Source organism: Anomaloglossus baeobatrachus, chromosome 4, assembly GCF_048569485.1.
Source record: "Anomaloglossus baeobatrachus isolate aAnoBae1 chromosome 4, aAnoBae1.hap1, whole genome shotgun sequence".
In the NCBI taxonomy this organism is placed as follows: Eukaryota; Metazoa; Chordata; class Amphibia; order Anura; family Aromobatidae; genus Anomaloglossus; species Anomaloglossus baeobatrachus.
Window position 1 is genome coordinate 78,839,975 of NC_134356.1, and position 14,919 is coordinate 78,854,893.

The 14,919-nt window shown below is 44.3% G+C and overlaps 2 protein-coding genes across 2 annotated transcripts in view; both read right to left on the minus strand.

Annotated features, from left to right (window-relative positions):
• LOC142301233 (kinesin-like protein KIF27) overlaps positions 1-1,409 on the minus strand; it is a 95,658-nt gene extending 94,249 nt beyond the window's left edge. Inside the window, exon 1 of the mRNA XM_075342255.1 lies at positions 1,381-1,409. Coding sequence (XP_075198370.1) covers positions 1,381-1,395 — 15 coding nt within the window. The 5' untranslated portion in view covers positions 1,396-1,409. The remainder of the gene's footprint in view (positions 1-1,380) is intronic.
• Positions 1,410-6,578: 5,169 nt separating this feature from the next.
• WDR55 (WD repeat domain 55) overlaps positions 6,579-14,919 on the minus strand; it is a 49,025-nt gene continuing 40,684 nt past the window's right edge. The window contains exons 7-9 of the mRNA XM_075342256.1: positions 13,884-13,983; positions 11,265-11,434; positions 6,579-7,350 (exon numbers count right to left, since the gene is read on the minus strand). Coding sequence (XP_075198371.1) covers positions 7,008-7,350; positions 11,265-11,434; positions 13,884-13,983 — 613 coding nt within the window. The 3' untranslated portion in view covers positions 6,579-7,007. The remainder of the gene's footprint in view (positions 7,351-11,264; positions 11,435-13,883; positions 13,984-14,919) is intronic.

The following is a 14,919-nucleotide window of genomic DNA, read 5'->3' on the forward strand; positions in this document are numbered from 1 at the left end:
CATGGCTAGGGGGTGGAGCCTTCTCCCGCGTCTCACCTCCGGAGTTGGGATGCTTTAAATACTGTCATCTCCGGTGAACCAATGCCGGCTATAAGCTTAGCTCTGCTTTGCTTCTGAGTGATGGTCCCTGTAAGTGTGATCCAGATCCGTCCCGCTCTGTGCTCTAAGGCTAGGTTCACATTTCCGTTGTTTTACATCAGTCACATGCGTTGCTTGACGCTTGTGACTGATGCGTTGTGCAACGAATTGGAATTCATTGTAATGAGAAAGTGGATTCCGTTGTAAAACGAGAGAGAGAGAATGATCAGCTGATCGTTCACAATAGCCGGCCGCCGACTTTTGAGAGCGATCAGATGATCTCCCGGCAGCCGGCTTTTGTGAACGATCAGCTGATCGTTCTCATTAGCCGGCCGCCGGGAGATCAGCTGATCGCTCTCATTAGCCGGCGGCCGGGAGATCAGCTGATCGCTCACAGAAGTCGGCCGATCAGCTGATCGTTTGGCCACTGAGACATTCATTTGAATGACTAAACACAAGATTTGAGCATGCGCAGTGAAAACATAAGGATTCCGCTGCTCAAAAAACTTTACATGCTGCGTTCCTGCCACCTGACGGTCAGTCGTTCCATGACTGATCAGTTAGGCGGCGGATGCAACGCAAGGGCATCAGTCACAATCCGCCAAACGGATTGCGTTGTTTATCAGAGCGGGGGAGCGTGACTGATCATAAAGAACGGAAATGTGAACATAGACTAAGCCTCTGTCTGTGTTCTGTTCCCTAGTCGTTCTGCCATTCCTCTGTCCCACCACCTTCCTTCCCACAATAGCCCCGGTTGTTCCCCCCTCTCCTACCTCCCCACTCGGTTGTTTCCTCTGGCACTGACTTCAGCCTGATCTCGACTCCTCCACTGCTAGTTCCTCCGGTCTTCCTGCTGCCCGTACTGTGTATGACCAAGACCCGTCTGTCCATCCCCCGCAGCTGTCCGGCTGATGCTGGCAGACACTGCATTAGCACACACTGGGAGTTCCCCTCCTTGCTCATTCAGCTCCGTGTAGTGTCTTTCCCTGCAGGACTCCAGCTCCCCCTGCTGGCAGCCTGACAACCACTGACCACAGCCAAGTATATTCTTGCTGTCTGGGTTCATAGTTTTAGGGCTTAAAGAAGATACATGTACACCATGTACAACCTGTAACGTTCAGTGATGTGTATATCAGCTGTCCTCTATCTTTCCTCTATGGAAATAAAATGCTTGTTTGTCCAGGCCGAGCTCCATGACATGATGGCATTTTATAATCTAACTCTAAAGGACATAAGGCACCATCACAACATGTACTTTTCTTCAATTCATTACACATAATATTGACAGGAGAAAGTGCCTACCTGTCCGATGTCCATCTTGCTGTGAGAAAATGCTGCCAGCGATCTGGTATAGAATTACTCTACATTATTAATAGGCATCTCCAATTCTACTGATGTCAGCCGTTCAGTTCAGATTCCATTTGACTTGATCAGAAAAGCAGAAGAAGCGAAAAAGGGAGATCCACCTGCAAACCTGGAGACAGTACAGTCAGGACCCTCTCCTACGAGCGGGGGAGAGATTTATGTTATACAGTGCTTCTTCGAGTTCCAATATTAATTTGCATTGGGACTACATCCGTAAGTAGAAAACATTTTAACTTCAGGCAAAACTCAGTAAAGTTTCAAGTAACTGATTCCTGAAATGGCAAAATATCCACCCAAAAAAACTGTTAAGGACCTGAAGAAACCCTGTGTCCCCTTCATATTAACCACTTCACCATCCAGCCTGTTTTCGTCTTCCTGACAAGGCCAAAGTTTCCAATTCTAATTAGTGTTACTTTATAAAGTAATAACTCTGGAAAGTTTCAATATTTCCCAGTGCTTCTGAGAATGTTTTTTTATGACACATTGCGCCACCCTACTCACGTTGTGCCGCCCTACTCACCGTGCTCTGCTCCACCCAGTGCCTGATTATTGCTCCGAGTTGCCTTTTGCTGGTTGTGAGTCATAGGGGGCAGCGCCACACTCTGCAGGAATTTGTATCCACCTTGTCCTGCAGAGATTTGCTTCCCCAGCCTATAACCTACTAGGAGCTAATATAATCAGGCAATTCCACCCTCCATTTCTTGCCCGAACGTTGGTTCCTAGTCAGTTTGTCTGCTGGTGCCCTGTTTATGCCTTTGTTTGGTTCTCCCATAACTGACCCGGCTTGAATGCACTCTGTCTGACCTCTCTGATCCTGACCTTTGTTCTCTGGGCCTGTGCTGTCTGTCCTGATTTTGGACCGTCTGACTACACCTCTGTCTTGCCCTCCTATACCTCATTAGCATGTCTCTGACCCTCCGATCATCTCCTGCAGTTCCAGAGGACTGCCCTGGAGAGGCATCTGGTGTCTACCGGCAACACAGCCTATCCTAACCATCAATAGCACTAGAGAAGACTCGCTAGACACAGGGTAAACAGCTCAGTTTCAGGGTGTTTGCAATCTTCTTACAGTCTTGGCATCTTTATGTAGAGGAACAATTCTTTATTCAGATCCTCAGAGAATTCTTTGCCATGAGATCCAAAAATGAACTTCCAGTGACCAGTATGTGAGTGTGTGAGTGCTACCATCAAATGTAACACACCTGCTCCCCATTCACACCCCCTCACACGTGACCTCCCACCTAGTTTTAATAACCAGCGCAGCCAAAGTAGCAGCTGCGGGCTGCAACCTTCAGCTGTCTGCTTTATCTTGCCTGGTTATCAAAAATAGAGGGAACCCAATTACTTTTTTAAATTATTTAAAAAACAACATGGCATCTGCCCTATTTCCAGCCAAGGTAAAGCAGATTGCACTGTCAAATACTCACAGTGCAATTTAAATCTCCACACCGGGGATCGTGCTGTTCCCCGCCTCCATTGGTGGCCCCAAGACTCGATCATGGGATGCCAATGTGTTGTCACGGTAGCGCGGAGTCCGCTGATGACCCCTGACACTACCATAACTTATTTCCTGTGAGAGGCAACAGAGTGACCAGCACTCACAGGAGAGCAGCATTTCTCCTGATCAGCAATGCTGCAACATCGTCTTAATCAGGAGAAACGGTCGCAGTGTACAGTGTACATTAAAATGGAACAACAAGCGATCAAAACAGCGCATCTACACAAAAATGGTAGAATTAAAAACGCCAGCTCAAGACGCAAAAATAAAAAAAAAAAAAACCACAACACGGATCCCTGAACCTTAGATCCCGAAAAATAAGAATACTACAGGTCTCAGAAAATGGTGACAAATGCACTATTCTTTTTTTGGACAAACTTCTGAAATTTTTTTTTACCACTTAAATAAAAGGTATTTACACATTCATACAGACGTGAGGCATCATAATGACATGTCAGTTTTACTATAGAGTGAACATGGTGAATAAAAAGAAACCAAAACCACTGTGGAATTTCACTTGTCTCACTATTTCTAAACATTTGGAATGGTTTTCCTGTACACTATATGGTAACATGAATAGTATAATTCAAAAGAACAAATTGTCCCACAAAAAAATAAAAAAGTTATGGCTCTCAGAAGGGGAAGAAAAAATGAAAATGGAAAACAGAATATTGTCTGAGGGTGACGGGGTTAAAAAGTAATCCTTGAAGTTCTAATGTAATCCAATGAAGTAATGTATAACGTCGTCCATTGATTCCTTTGAATGTTTTCAGAATAAGGCTGCCAGTCAGTGGCAGTCAGATAAGACGAGTGAGGACGTCAGTCACTGAGTCACCGTTCGCGAGATCCTCCTGGCTGACAGACAGTAACCTAGTCTCTCTCTCGCTCTCCTGTCTCAACTCACCTCTCCTTCTCATCTCCCTGATTATCTCAGCTCTCCTCTCCTTGAGAGGAGCTCTTATCTTAGCTCTTATCTCCCTCCCTTCTCACTGGCTCTCAGCTCTCCCTCTCCTCCTCCTCTCCCTGACCATCTCAGCTCTCCCTGACCATTTCAGCTCCCAACTCCGTCTTTGTCTCATCTCCTACTCTCTTTCTCCTCTTCCTCACCTTCTCAGATCTCCTCTCCTTTGCCCTCTCTGACTGTATCAACTCTCCTCTCCTCTTTCTCTCCCTGTGCTCCCTCTACCCGATTGTTTCAGCTCTCATCTCCATCTTTTCTCTGCTCTTCTCTCCTGGACCGTCTCAGCTCTCTTCTCCCTTTCCTGTCCCTCGCCTCTCCCTCACTATCTCATTTCTCCTCTAACTTTCCTCTCCTCTCGGTGTCAGCTCTCCTCTCCCCGAATGTATCAGCTCTTTTCTCTCTCCTTTCCCTCTCCTCTCCCTTATCTTCTTAGCTCCCTCTTCTCGACTGTCTTCTCTCTCATCTCCCTAACCATATCAGCTGTCCTCTCCCTCTACATGACTGCCTCAGCAAACCTCTCCCTCTCCTCCCCCCATTCCATTTCCTGTCCCTCACTGTCTAAGTTATCCTCTCTTTACTCTCCTCTTCACTCCGTCTCATCTCCCAGAGTCAGCTCTCCTCTCCCTTTCCTCTTCTCTCCCTGACTGTCTCACCTTTCCTCTACTTTCCCTCTCCTCTCTGACAGTATTATTGCTCCCTCCCTCACCATCTCAGCTCTCTTCTTCTCAACTGTCTCGGCTCTCCTCTCCTTTGCCTATTGTCTCTGCACATCACATGGCATATACTGAGACTGCTATATACATCACACAGGATACACTGAGACTCTGCTGTACACATACATACACATTATATATATATATATATATATATATATATATATATATATATATATATATATATATATATATATATATATATATATATATATATATATATATATATATAATGTATATATAATGTTATACACACACACACACACACACACGACGTAAGATACACTGAGGCTGAAGTGTATGCATCACATAGGCTAATCCAAATCTCTGGTGAAGACATTAGGTAGGTGCATTAGCAATGTAATGAATCTCTGTCGTCATGGGAAAAGTAATATGTATTAGGCAAACCATATTCCAATATTAAAAGGAGAAGACGAAATCAAGAGGACAGACAACCCAAACATCAACTAATATAGGTATACAATAGGTATAGACAGAAACCTCTACATCGTTCTTTAATGATAGCCTGGGCTGCACCATGTAAGGAATAAATAAATATAAATGAATAAATAACGTGTGTGTGTGTGTGTGTGTGTGTGTGTGTGTGTGTGTGTGTGTGTGTGTGTGTGGTGTGTGTGTGGTGTGTGTGTGGTGTGTGTGTATGTCCGGGATTGGCATCTGCACCGTCGCAGCTACAGCCACAAAATTTTGCACACTCACACGTCTGGACCCCGAGAGAGTCACAGGCTATGTTGTGAAATTTTAACCCCACACGTTCCAATTTACCAATCAATTTTGCCCCTATCTACATAATGGGGAAAAAGTGAAACGAAAAGTGTATCCGCACCGTCGCATTTACAATCACAAAATTTTGCACAGAAACCTCATGTGACCCAGGGAACGCCGTAGACTATGTTTTGACAGGAAAATGTAACCCCGCGCTTTACAGTTACTCTCCAAAAAACATGGCTCCATTAAAGTAAAAGGAGCCTGGAACTACAGGCTATTAGTAGGACCTGTGATTGGTTGCTATAGGAACAAAAGACATTCATAGTATAAGAAGCTTATGTGTGAGGTAATAAGATGTCGGTGGGGAGACGGGGAGAGAGACAGACGGGGAGAGAGACAGACGGGGAGAGAGACAGACGGGGAGAGAGACAGACGGGGAGAGAGACAGACGGGGAGAGAGACAGACGGGGAGAGAGACAGACGGGGAGAGAGACAGACGGGGAGAGAGACAGACGGGGAGAGAGACAGACGGGGAGAGAGACAGACGGGGAGAGAGACAGACGGGGAGAGAGACAGACGGGGAGAGAGACAGACGGGGAGAGAGACAGACGGGGAGAGAGACAGACGGGGAGAGAGACAGACGGGGAGAGAGACAGACGGGGAGAGAGACAGACGGGGAGAGAGACAGACGGGGAGAGAGACAGACGGGGAGAGAGACAGACGGGGAGAGAGACAGACGGGGAGAGAGACAGACGGGGAGAGAGACAGACGGGGAGAGAGACAGACGGGGAGAGAGACAGACGGGGAGAGAGACAGACGGGGAGAGAGACAGACGGGGAGAGAGACAGACGGGGAGAGAGACAGACGGGGAGAGAGACAGACGGGGAGAGAGACAGACGGGGAGAGAGACAGACGGGGCACATTACTTGGCCAATTTAGTTAAATCTGTGTGGAATATCTGTGGTGTTGAAATATATGTTGTGAAATGCTTCTATTAGCTTAGTTTTTGCCTTTTAATAATTACATTTCTATCTATTTGTTTTGTGTGCAGAATACATTTTTGTTAATACATTCTATTTTATTAACAACAGTTATTAACCCGGGCAAAGCCGGGTAGTACAGCTAGTTCAATATATTCTCGTGATAAGCTAGCCAAGCTCCAGACATAGCAGATGTACATCCCAACCACTACAAGGCCAAACATATTCACTTGAAACACACATCACTTGACAGATTATAAAAAAAAAACATGTTTATTTGTTTGTTTTAAGCTGGTTATCTTGTGACATCTCCGGATATGATCTTAGCAAAACACAGATAAGAAAAGCCATATCTGTAAGATATTGACACCACGATGGGCCGACAAGAATGGAGCAGAAGCATGTGGCGACATCAATACAAGATGGAGCTTGTAGTTCTGGGAACATAACCGGGGCATCGCTTGTATGCCACTCACTGTTCTGTGTAAACGTAGACATGAAGGGCACCGTGTCTACAGATTTTAAAAATGGCTAGAACAGGAAAGCTATAAAATATATTTTGTTTTTCAGCTGATTAAAAACTGGTAACATTGATTCCTGGGAAGATCGGTATTCTGTGCTCCAAAAATGGATGTCTGCATTGCCCCCATAAGTCCTCGGATCTTGTGTTTTATATTATTCACTTAGTCACTGTCCGAGTCTTCGCTGTCACTCTCCTCTTCATCTTCTTCATCCTCCTGCTCTTTTTCCTTTTCCGCTTTCTCTTCCTTCAGATCAGCAAAGAAGTCATCAGCTCCTCCAAACGCTTTCTTGCTCAAGGCCGGCAGCTGCCTGTTCTTCTTCCGTTTCCTGTACACATCCACAGTAATGGAGCTAATGCTTGACATGTCCCAAAATTTTACTTTCTGGTCATGGGCGCAGCTTGCTAAAAACCGGCCATCTCTGGACTTTGCTAGTTGCTCTATGGGCTCTCCTGGATGCTGGCCCACTGTGCCAATAACTCTATTGGGTAAAATATTAATGGCCCTATGAAAAAAAACAAATCTTATCAATCGTCCGATTACGGTATCATGCAAAAAAACCAAAAACAAACACCTTATGTTCATGTAAATAATAATTTACACATAAAATGATTAAATCTAACACATTTATGAGTGTCCATAAAATCTGCAGCACATTGCGGTACCAGAAAAATGTATGAGATTTTACTAATACCCATCCACATACAGTCATGGCCAAAAGTTTTGTGAATGCTACAAATATTAATTTTTACAAAGTCTACTGCTTAAGTTTTTCTAATGGCAATTTGCATATACTCCAGAATGTCATAAAGAGTGATCAGCTTAACAGCAATTACTTGCAAAGTCAATATTGGCTAAGAAAATGAACTTTAACCCCCAAAACACATTTCAACATCATTGCATTCCTGCCTTAAAAGGAGCAGCTAACATGGTTTTAGAGATTGTTCCATTAACACAGGTGTGGGTGTTGATGAGGACAGGGCTGGTGATCAATCAGTCATGATTAAGTAAGAATGACACCACTGGACACTTTAAAGGAGGCTGGTGCTTGGTATCATTGTTTCTCTTCAGTTAACCATGGTTATCTCTAAAGAAACACGTGCAGCCATCATTGCTCTGCACAAAAATGGCCTAACAGGGAAGAGTATCGCAGCTACAAAGATTGCACCTCAGTCAACAATCTATCGCATCATCAAGAACTTCAAGGAGAGAGCTTCCATTGTTGCCAAAAAGGCTCCAGGGCACCCAAGAAGGACCAGCAAACGCCAGGACCGTATCTTAAAACTATTTCAGCTGCGGGATCGGACTACCAGCAGTGCAGAGCTAGCTCAGCAATGGCAGCAGGCTGGTGTGAGTGCTTCTGCACGCACTGTGAGGCGGAGACTGCTTGAGCAAGGCCTGGTTTCAAGGAGGGCAGCAAAGAAGCCACTTCTCTCCAGAAAAAACATCAGGGACCGACTGATATTCTGCAAAAGGTACAGGGAGTGGACTGCTGAGGACTGGGGTAAAGTCATTTTCTCAGATGAATCCCCTTTTCGATTGTTTGGGACATCTGGAAAACAGCTTATTAGGAGAAGAGGTGAGCGCTACCACCAGTCTTGTCTCATGCCAACTGTTAAGCATCCTGAAACGATTCATGTGTGGGGTTGCTTCTCAGCCAAGGGAATCGGCTCACTCACAGTCTTGCCTAAAAACACAGCCATGAATAAAGAATGGTACCAGAATGTCCTCCAAGAGCAACTTCTCCCAACTGTCCAAGAGCAGTTTGGCGCCCAACAATGCCTTTTCCAGCATGATGGAGCACCTTGCCATAAAGCAAAGGTGATCACTAAATGGCTCATGAAACAAAACAGAGATTTTGGGTCCATGGCCTGGAAACTCCCCAGATCTTAATCCCATTGAGCACTTGTGGGCAATCAAGAGACGGGTGGACAAACAAAAACCAACAAATTCTGGCAAAATTCAAGCATTGCTTATGCAAGAATGGACAGCTATCAGTCAGGATTTGATCCAGAAGTTGATTGAGAGCATGCCAGAGAGAATTGCAGAGGTCCTGAAGAAGAAGGGTCAACACTGCAAATATTGACTTGCTGCATTAACTCATTCTAACTGTCAATATAACCTTTTGGTACTCATAATATGATTGCAATTATATTTCTGTATGTGATGTAAACATCAGACAAACACAATTAAAAATCAGAGGGCAACAGATCATGTGAAAATATAATTTTGGTGTCATTCTCAAAACTTTTGGCCATGACTGTACTGCATATTAATTTACACTGCAGATTTTTTTTTTTACCATAGTTTAATCCATGATAAATCCATAGGAGGATCCAGAACAAATCTGCATTTAGCTCATACAAATTCAATGATGATTGTTTCCATGCAATTTAAAGAGACTCTGTCAACTGATTCATGGTGGCCATACGCTGGGTAGCATCAATCAGAGCCTGGTTACATGATCGCTGACAAATAATACTTTTAAGATCAATAGCCAGAGATGAGACTAGTACAGCATGGCATCTGGCCGGCTCTTCCCAGCGCTGCTGTAGGAGTTTGGTTCTTTCCCTCACTTGTACATAAGGAGAAACCTGTCAAAGTGAGGGAAAGAACCAAACTCCTACAGCAGCGCTGGGAAGAGCCGGCCAGAGGCAATGCCGTACTAGTCTCTTCTCCAGCTATGGTCCCCGGCTGGATCTTTAAGGTTTATTTGATCTAACATACCTGGCTGCAATAGTGCGCTCCGATTCATGCTGCCCGCGGTTTGGGCAGCATGAATCAGATGATAGATTCCCTTTAAGTCCACTCACAAATCAGCCTTTCCTACACATTACTAATCAATCTATGTCTCCATCATCTTAGGGACATAAGTATAGTTCGTTTTCCTCTCCAAATGAAAGCTACTGAATGAGACATCACGTGATGGTACATCACCTTTATCTAATCAAGACAAAGATCAAGCCTAAAACTAGCTTTACTGAGAAATGTACTACACGCCTAGGCGATGTTCCCACCACAATTGTGCATTATACATGGCCCCTCAAACAGTTACCCCAGATGGATCGAACTTGATGCCTATATTGTGGCCTATACAATCCAATGACTAATTTAAAGGGGTTGTCCAACTAAAAAATTTTATTATTTTTAGACATGGTTTAAAAATAATAAACCTGGATCAAGCTCAGGGCGCTGCAAAGGCCTGCGCAGGCCAGCTGTAATGTGCTGCAGTAGTCAAGGGACTAGGGGAACAAGTCAGCGGATTTTTCTTCAAAGATGAACTCTTAGGCTGGGGCAACACGGGGCACTAGTGCGATCCTCACATGACTGTCACTGTGACTGAGGTCCGATCATGCGATTGGACCACAGCTGCGGGGTGGGGGGGTGGGGGGGGTAGGGGTGACGGCACTGATGAGGGGAGGGCCAGCGCTGCGGAGGGGAGGGAGGGATTTATCTCCCTCGCTCCTCCGTTGCTGGCTATTGCCATTCTTGCCCTGCAATCGCAGTACACCGGTGTACTGCGAGTGCAGTGCGCCCAATAGACTTGAATGGGTGCGAGAGAAACAAGGCTCGCATTGCACTCGCAGCATGCTGCAATTGTTTTCTCGGTCCGATTAGGGCTGAAAAATAATCGCTCATGGGTGCTGGCACATAGGGTAATATTGGTCCGAGTGGAATGTAATGTTTTATCGTACTCCACTTGCTCCGATTTTCATGGCGTGTGTCTTAGGCCTTATAGTCACCTGACTGCTGCTACCAGTCACAAGCTGCAGCGGTGCTGTGACTTCTGAACAAAGCAGACATTTCTGCAACCAGCGTAGAGTGATCTGAGCTGGATAAACCAAGGCACTCAAAATGGGAATATGTTACTGTTCATTATTTTTAATCAATCTATGCCTGAAATAAAAATGATGATTTTACTCTCAGACAATTCTTACGGCATTGCCCGAGGATATGCCATACATTTCTGAGATCGGAACAAAATAGATGAAGTAACGAATGGACAGTCAAACAGTGCTCACCATAAACATAGGCCCATTACATGCAAAAAAGGATAGATGTCACTACTATACACCATGCCTGCTTTACAAGGATTTTAGACATTAATGTACAGACATGCATACTGCACTGGACAAAAACATTGTGCTGTAGGATAAAAGATGTAACTTTATCAAGCCCAAGCTATAGGTGTTATACGGAGTCCTGTAAAGGGTCATGTGTGCCTATGGCTAGGACTAATGAGCAGCAATTGAGGACGCTGAAGCTCCTGTCTCTGTGGTGGCAGAGGGCCTCAAATGTTACTTGTAACTCCTTGACGTTGCATAGACACAAAACTCTGTATCATACTGTTGTAGATACCTTGACTTAATGCCAAGGATAAGAGGTAAATATGAAAACATGAATATCTTGCCCACTGACCTAATGATGCCATCCATGGACCCTGTGCACACAATGTTATCATTAATAGGGATCATACAGTCTATGGACTCAGCCTTCACTGCAAAGCGATCACTTGTTGCTCCAAAGCCATTCCAGTTGAACAGATAGATGGTTCCCTCGCTTGAACCGCACACCACCTTTTTGCCTTTCTAATGAAACAAAGGAATGTATTAGATAAGATAACATATCTTGATTTGTAAATAATTATTTGTATGGAAGTTGACCCGTGATGTGGATACTTCACAACAAGATTTGCATTATTAACTGAAGTTATTGTACATTTTACCCGTAGAGTTCAGAAGGGCAAAGAGAAAAGTAAAAACTGTGCAACAAATTCACAATGTTGTGAAATTAGGATTAGTCATAGATCTGCAAGAAAATACTCTGAAAAAAAACAAACAAACCCAAGATGCTGTCCCTGGCACTGCCTTGGCTTCACTGACCGATCCTCTGCCAGTCTCTAGTCCCCCTGCTCCCTATGATGAATCACAGTCATCTGCCACTTGCTGCTGTGCACACATGGGAAGACCAGTCATTGCAGGAGCACAGGTCGCACAGAGACCAACAGTGGACCGGGCAAGGGAGCCAAGAATGTGCAAAATTATTATAGAAATAAAAATCTTACGTGCATTTGTAAAGATCCACTTATAAAGTTCCTGACCGATTGTTGTCAAATTTTGACACAATGTCAACCCGAACCCCGCAAGTGTTTCGGTCCACTCATCCCGATTTTGACGCAATGTCCCCCCAGAGCCCCACAAGTGTTTCGGTCCACTCATAGTGATCCACGCATGCGCGCAACTGCATAAAATTTCAACTGTTCACGCTGTTTGTAGACTAACTTTTGGTAGGATTAAGGGCCCGTTACACGCTACGATATATCAAACGATATGTCGTCAGGGTCATGTCATTAGTGACGCACATCCGGCGTCGTTAGTGACGCACATCCGGCATCGTTTGACATATCGTAGCGTATAACAGCTACGAGCGTCTGTGATCGTATACTTACCTTATCGTTGCACGCTGACACGTCGCTCATTTATATAAAAAAAAAAAAAAAAAAAAAAAATATAATATATCGAACGTCCTTTTGTGCTCCGGTTGTTCATCGTTCCCGGGGCAGCACACATCGCTCCGTGTGACACCCCGGGAACGATGAACTGCAGCTTACCTGCGTCCCGACGGCAATGCGGAAGGAAGGAGGTGGGCGGGATGTTATGTCCCGCTCATCTCCGCCCCTATTGGGTGGCCACTGTGCGACGTCGCTGTGACGCTGAACATCCCTCCCCCTTCAGGGAGAGGATGTTCGCTGCCCACAGCGAGGTCGTTTGGAAGGTCAGTACGTGTAACGGGGCTTACCGACTTTGTGCGACATGGGCAACAAATTGCCCGTGCCGCATAAACGATGGGGGCGGGTGTGATTGCACATGCGATCGCATGATAAGTCGCCGCGTGTAAAGCGGCCTTAAGGCACAGCCACAGAAGTACAGAGAAGTCAAGGTGCACTTGTCGACTTCCAAACCAAAACGTATTCAAGTAAATACAAGGCACTCTTCAAATATAGTTTATGTGTAGTTTATCTTAAAAAAACCAGGGGATTGAAAACATTGTCAACCCCCTGTTTTTTTAAAATAAACTACACGCAAATTATATTTGAAGAGTGCCTTGTATTTACTTGAGTTCGTAGACGAACAACTGTGCTATATGCTGTGTCATTGCAATCCACGCATGCGCAGAAAATTTCAACTGTTCATGGTAGACTATCAACCGCGCTCTATGGTTGGCACCGAGGCGAAAACAACGCCAACAGTATAGAGATGCAAAATGACGGTCATTTTCTCACTCACTCGACACATGATTGTCCAAAACATGATACGAAATATTAATCAGCCAAAACTCTGCAACGGCACGCGGCTTGCAGTAAAAAAAAAAAAAAAAAAATTGATGAGCAACATAATAGAAGCAATGATTTTGACGGAACCTTACAAAGGTGAAGATGTCCTCATTCCTCGAATTCCCATTATTCCATCCGATATACCGTTTCAATTCAAGAGAGTGCAATTCCCTGTTTGATTGGCGTTTGCAATCAACAAAGCACCAGGTCAAGCTTTAGAATTGTGTGGTCTGTATTCACATACGGATTGCTTCTTCAGCCATGGACAATTGTATGTTGCATGCGCTAGGGTTGGCAAACCAGACAATCTTGGTAAAACCAAAAATATTGTATACCCACAAGTGTTGACAAATTAAACTCTTGCTGGAAACGTATCTTCGGTTTCATTTCTTATCCGTTAAACGAGAATGTGCCACAGCGAAGCGTAGCAGGGTACAGCTAGAAGGTTTTTATTTGTTTAATGTATTTTAAAAGCTCTTATTTGCATTGGATTTTCTGTGGATTTACGCTGTGGAAATTTTCAGCCATAATTCCACTCTTTGTAAATGTAGCGTTAATTATAACATTATAAATAGGTGTACTTGCACAGTCCAGTCACTGCTCTACTGTAGGAATAAATAGGTTCTTTGACATTTTCCCCAACAGTGCAAATGTAATATAAAATAAAAAATGTAAGGAATCCATAAAAGCAAGGCACAACAAACCTTCATTATAGCTACAGATGTCAAATCTCCATTCTGGTATTCAGAAAGCAACTCAAACCTGCGCCGCTTAATGTTGAACACCCCCATGGTTCCATCTCCACTAGGGAAAAAAAAAAAAAAAAAATTGGATTACAGACATTCTTCTACAAAAACGAAAAGCCATTCAGGTGTATTTTATATGTACCAATCTTAGAAGATGAGACTTCATCAAGACTGGGCAAAGTGCGGCCCAAAAGGTCACATACGGCTCTCTGGCTGCTCAAGTCCGACCCACGAACCGAGACAGCTGAAAGGCTTACAACACAAGAGACTATGTGGGGACTCATGATGTATATAGGAGGCTGTGTGGCGCTCATGATGTATATAGGAGGCTATGTGAGGCTCAAGCTCTATGTAAAGGAGTCTGTCGGGGCTCATGTTGTCTGTAGGAGGCTATGTGGTTGCTCAACCTGTAGATAGGAGGCAATGCTGGGATCATGCTGTATATATGAGGCTATGTGGAAGCTCATATTGTATATAAAAGGCTATGTGGGGCTCAATGTAAATAGGAGGCTATATGGGGGCTCATAATATATTTAGGAATCTATGTGAGGGCTCACACTATATATAGAAGGCTATGTGGGGGCTCACACTAATATTGAAGGGCAATGTGGGGGCTTACTCTGTATATAGAAGGGCTACGTAAGGGCTCTCCCTGTATACAGGAGCTATGTGAAGGCTTACATTGTATGTGGAGGCCTATGTAGGGGCTCATACTGTATATTTGGGCAATGTGTTGGCTCATAAGGTATATAGAGATGCTATGCGCAGGCTCATACTTTCTATAGGGGCTATGTAGGTACTCAATGTAAATAGGGAGGCTATAAGTTGGTTCATTCTGTATATAGGGGAGCTATGTGGGGGCTAATACTGTATATAGAGGATGTCAGCAGTCTTAATTGTGATCAATATTAATTGATACAATATTAAATATGAATTCTATTAATATTGAGTAGAATTAATTTCAGCCTATTTGTGCAGCCCTCCACACCAGTCA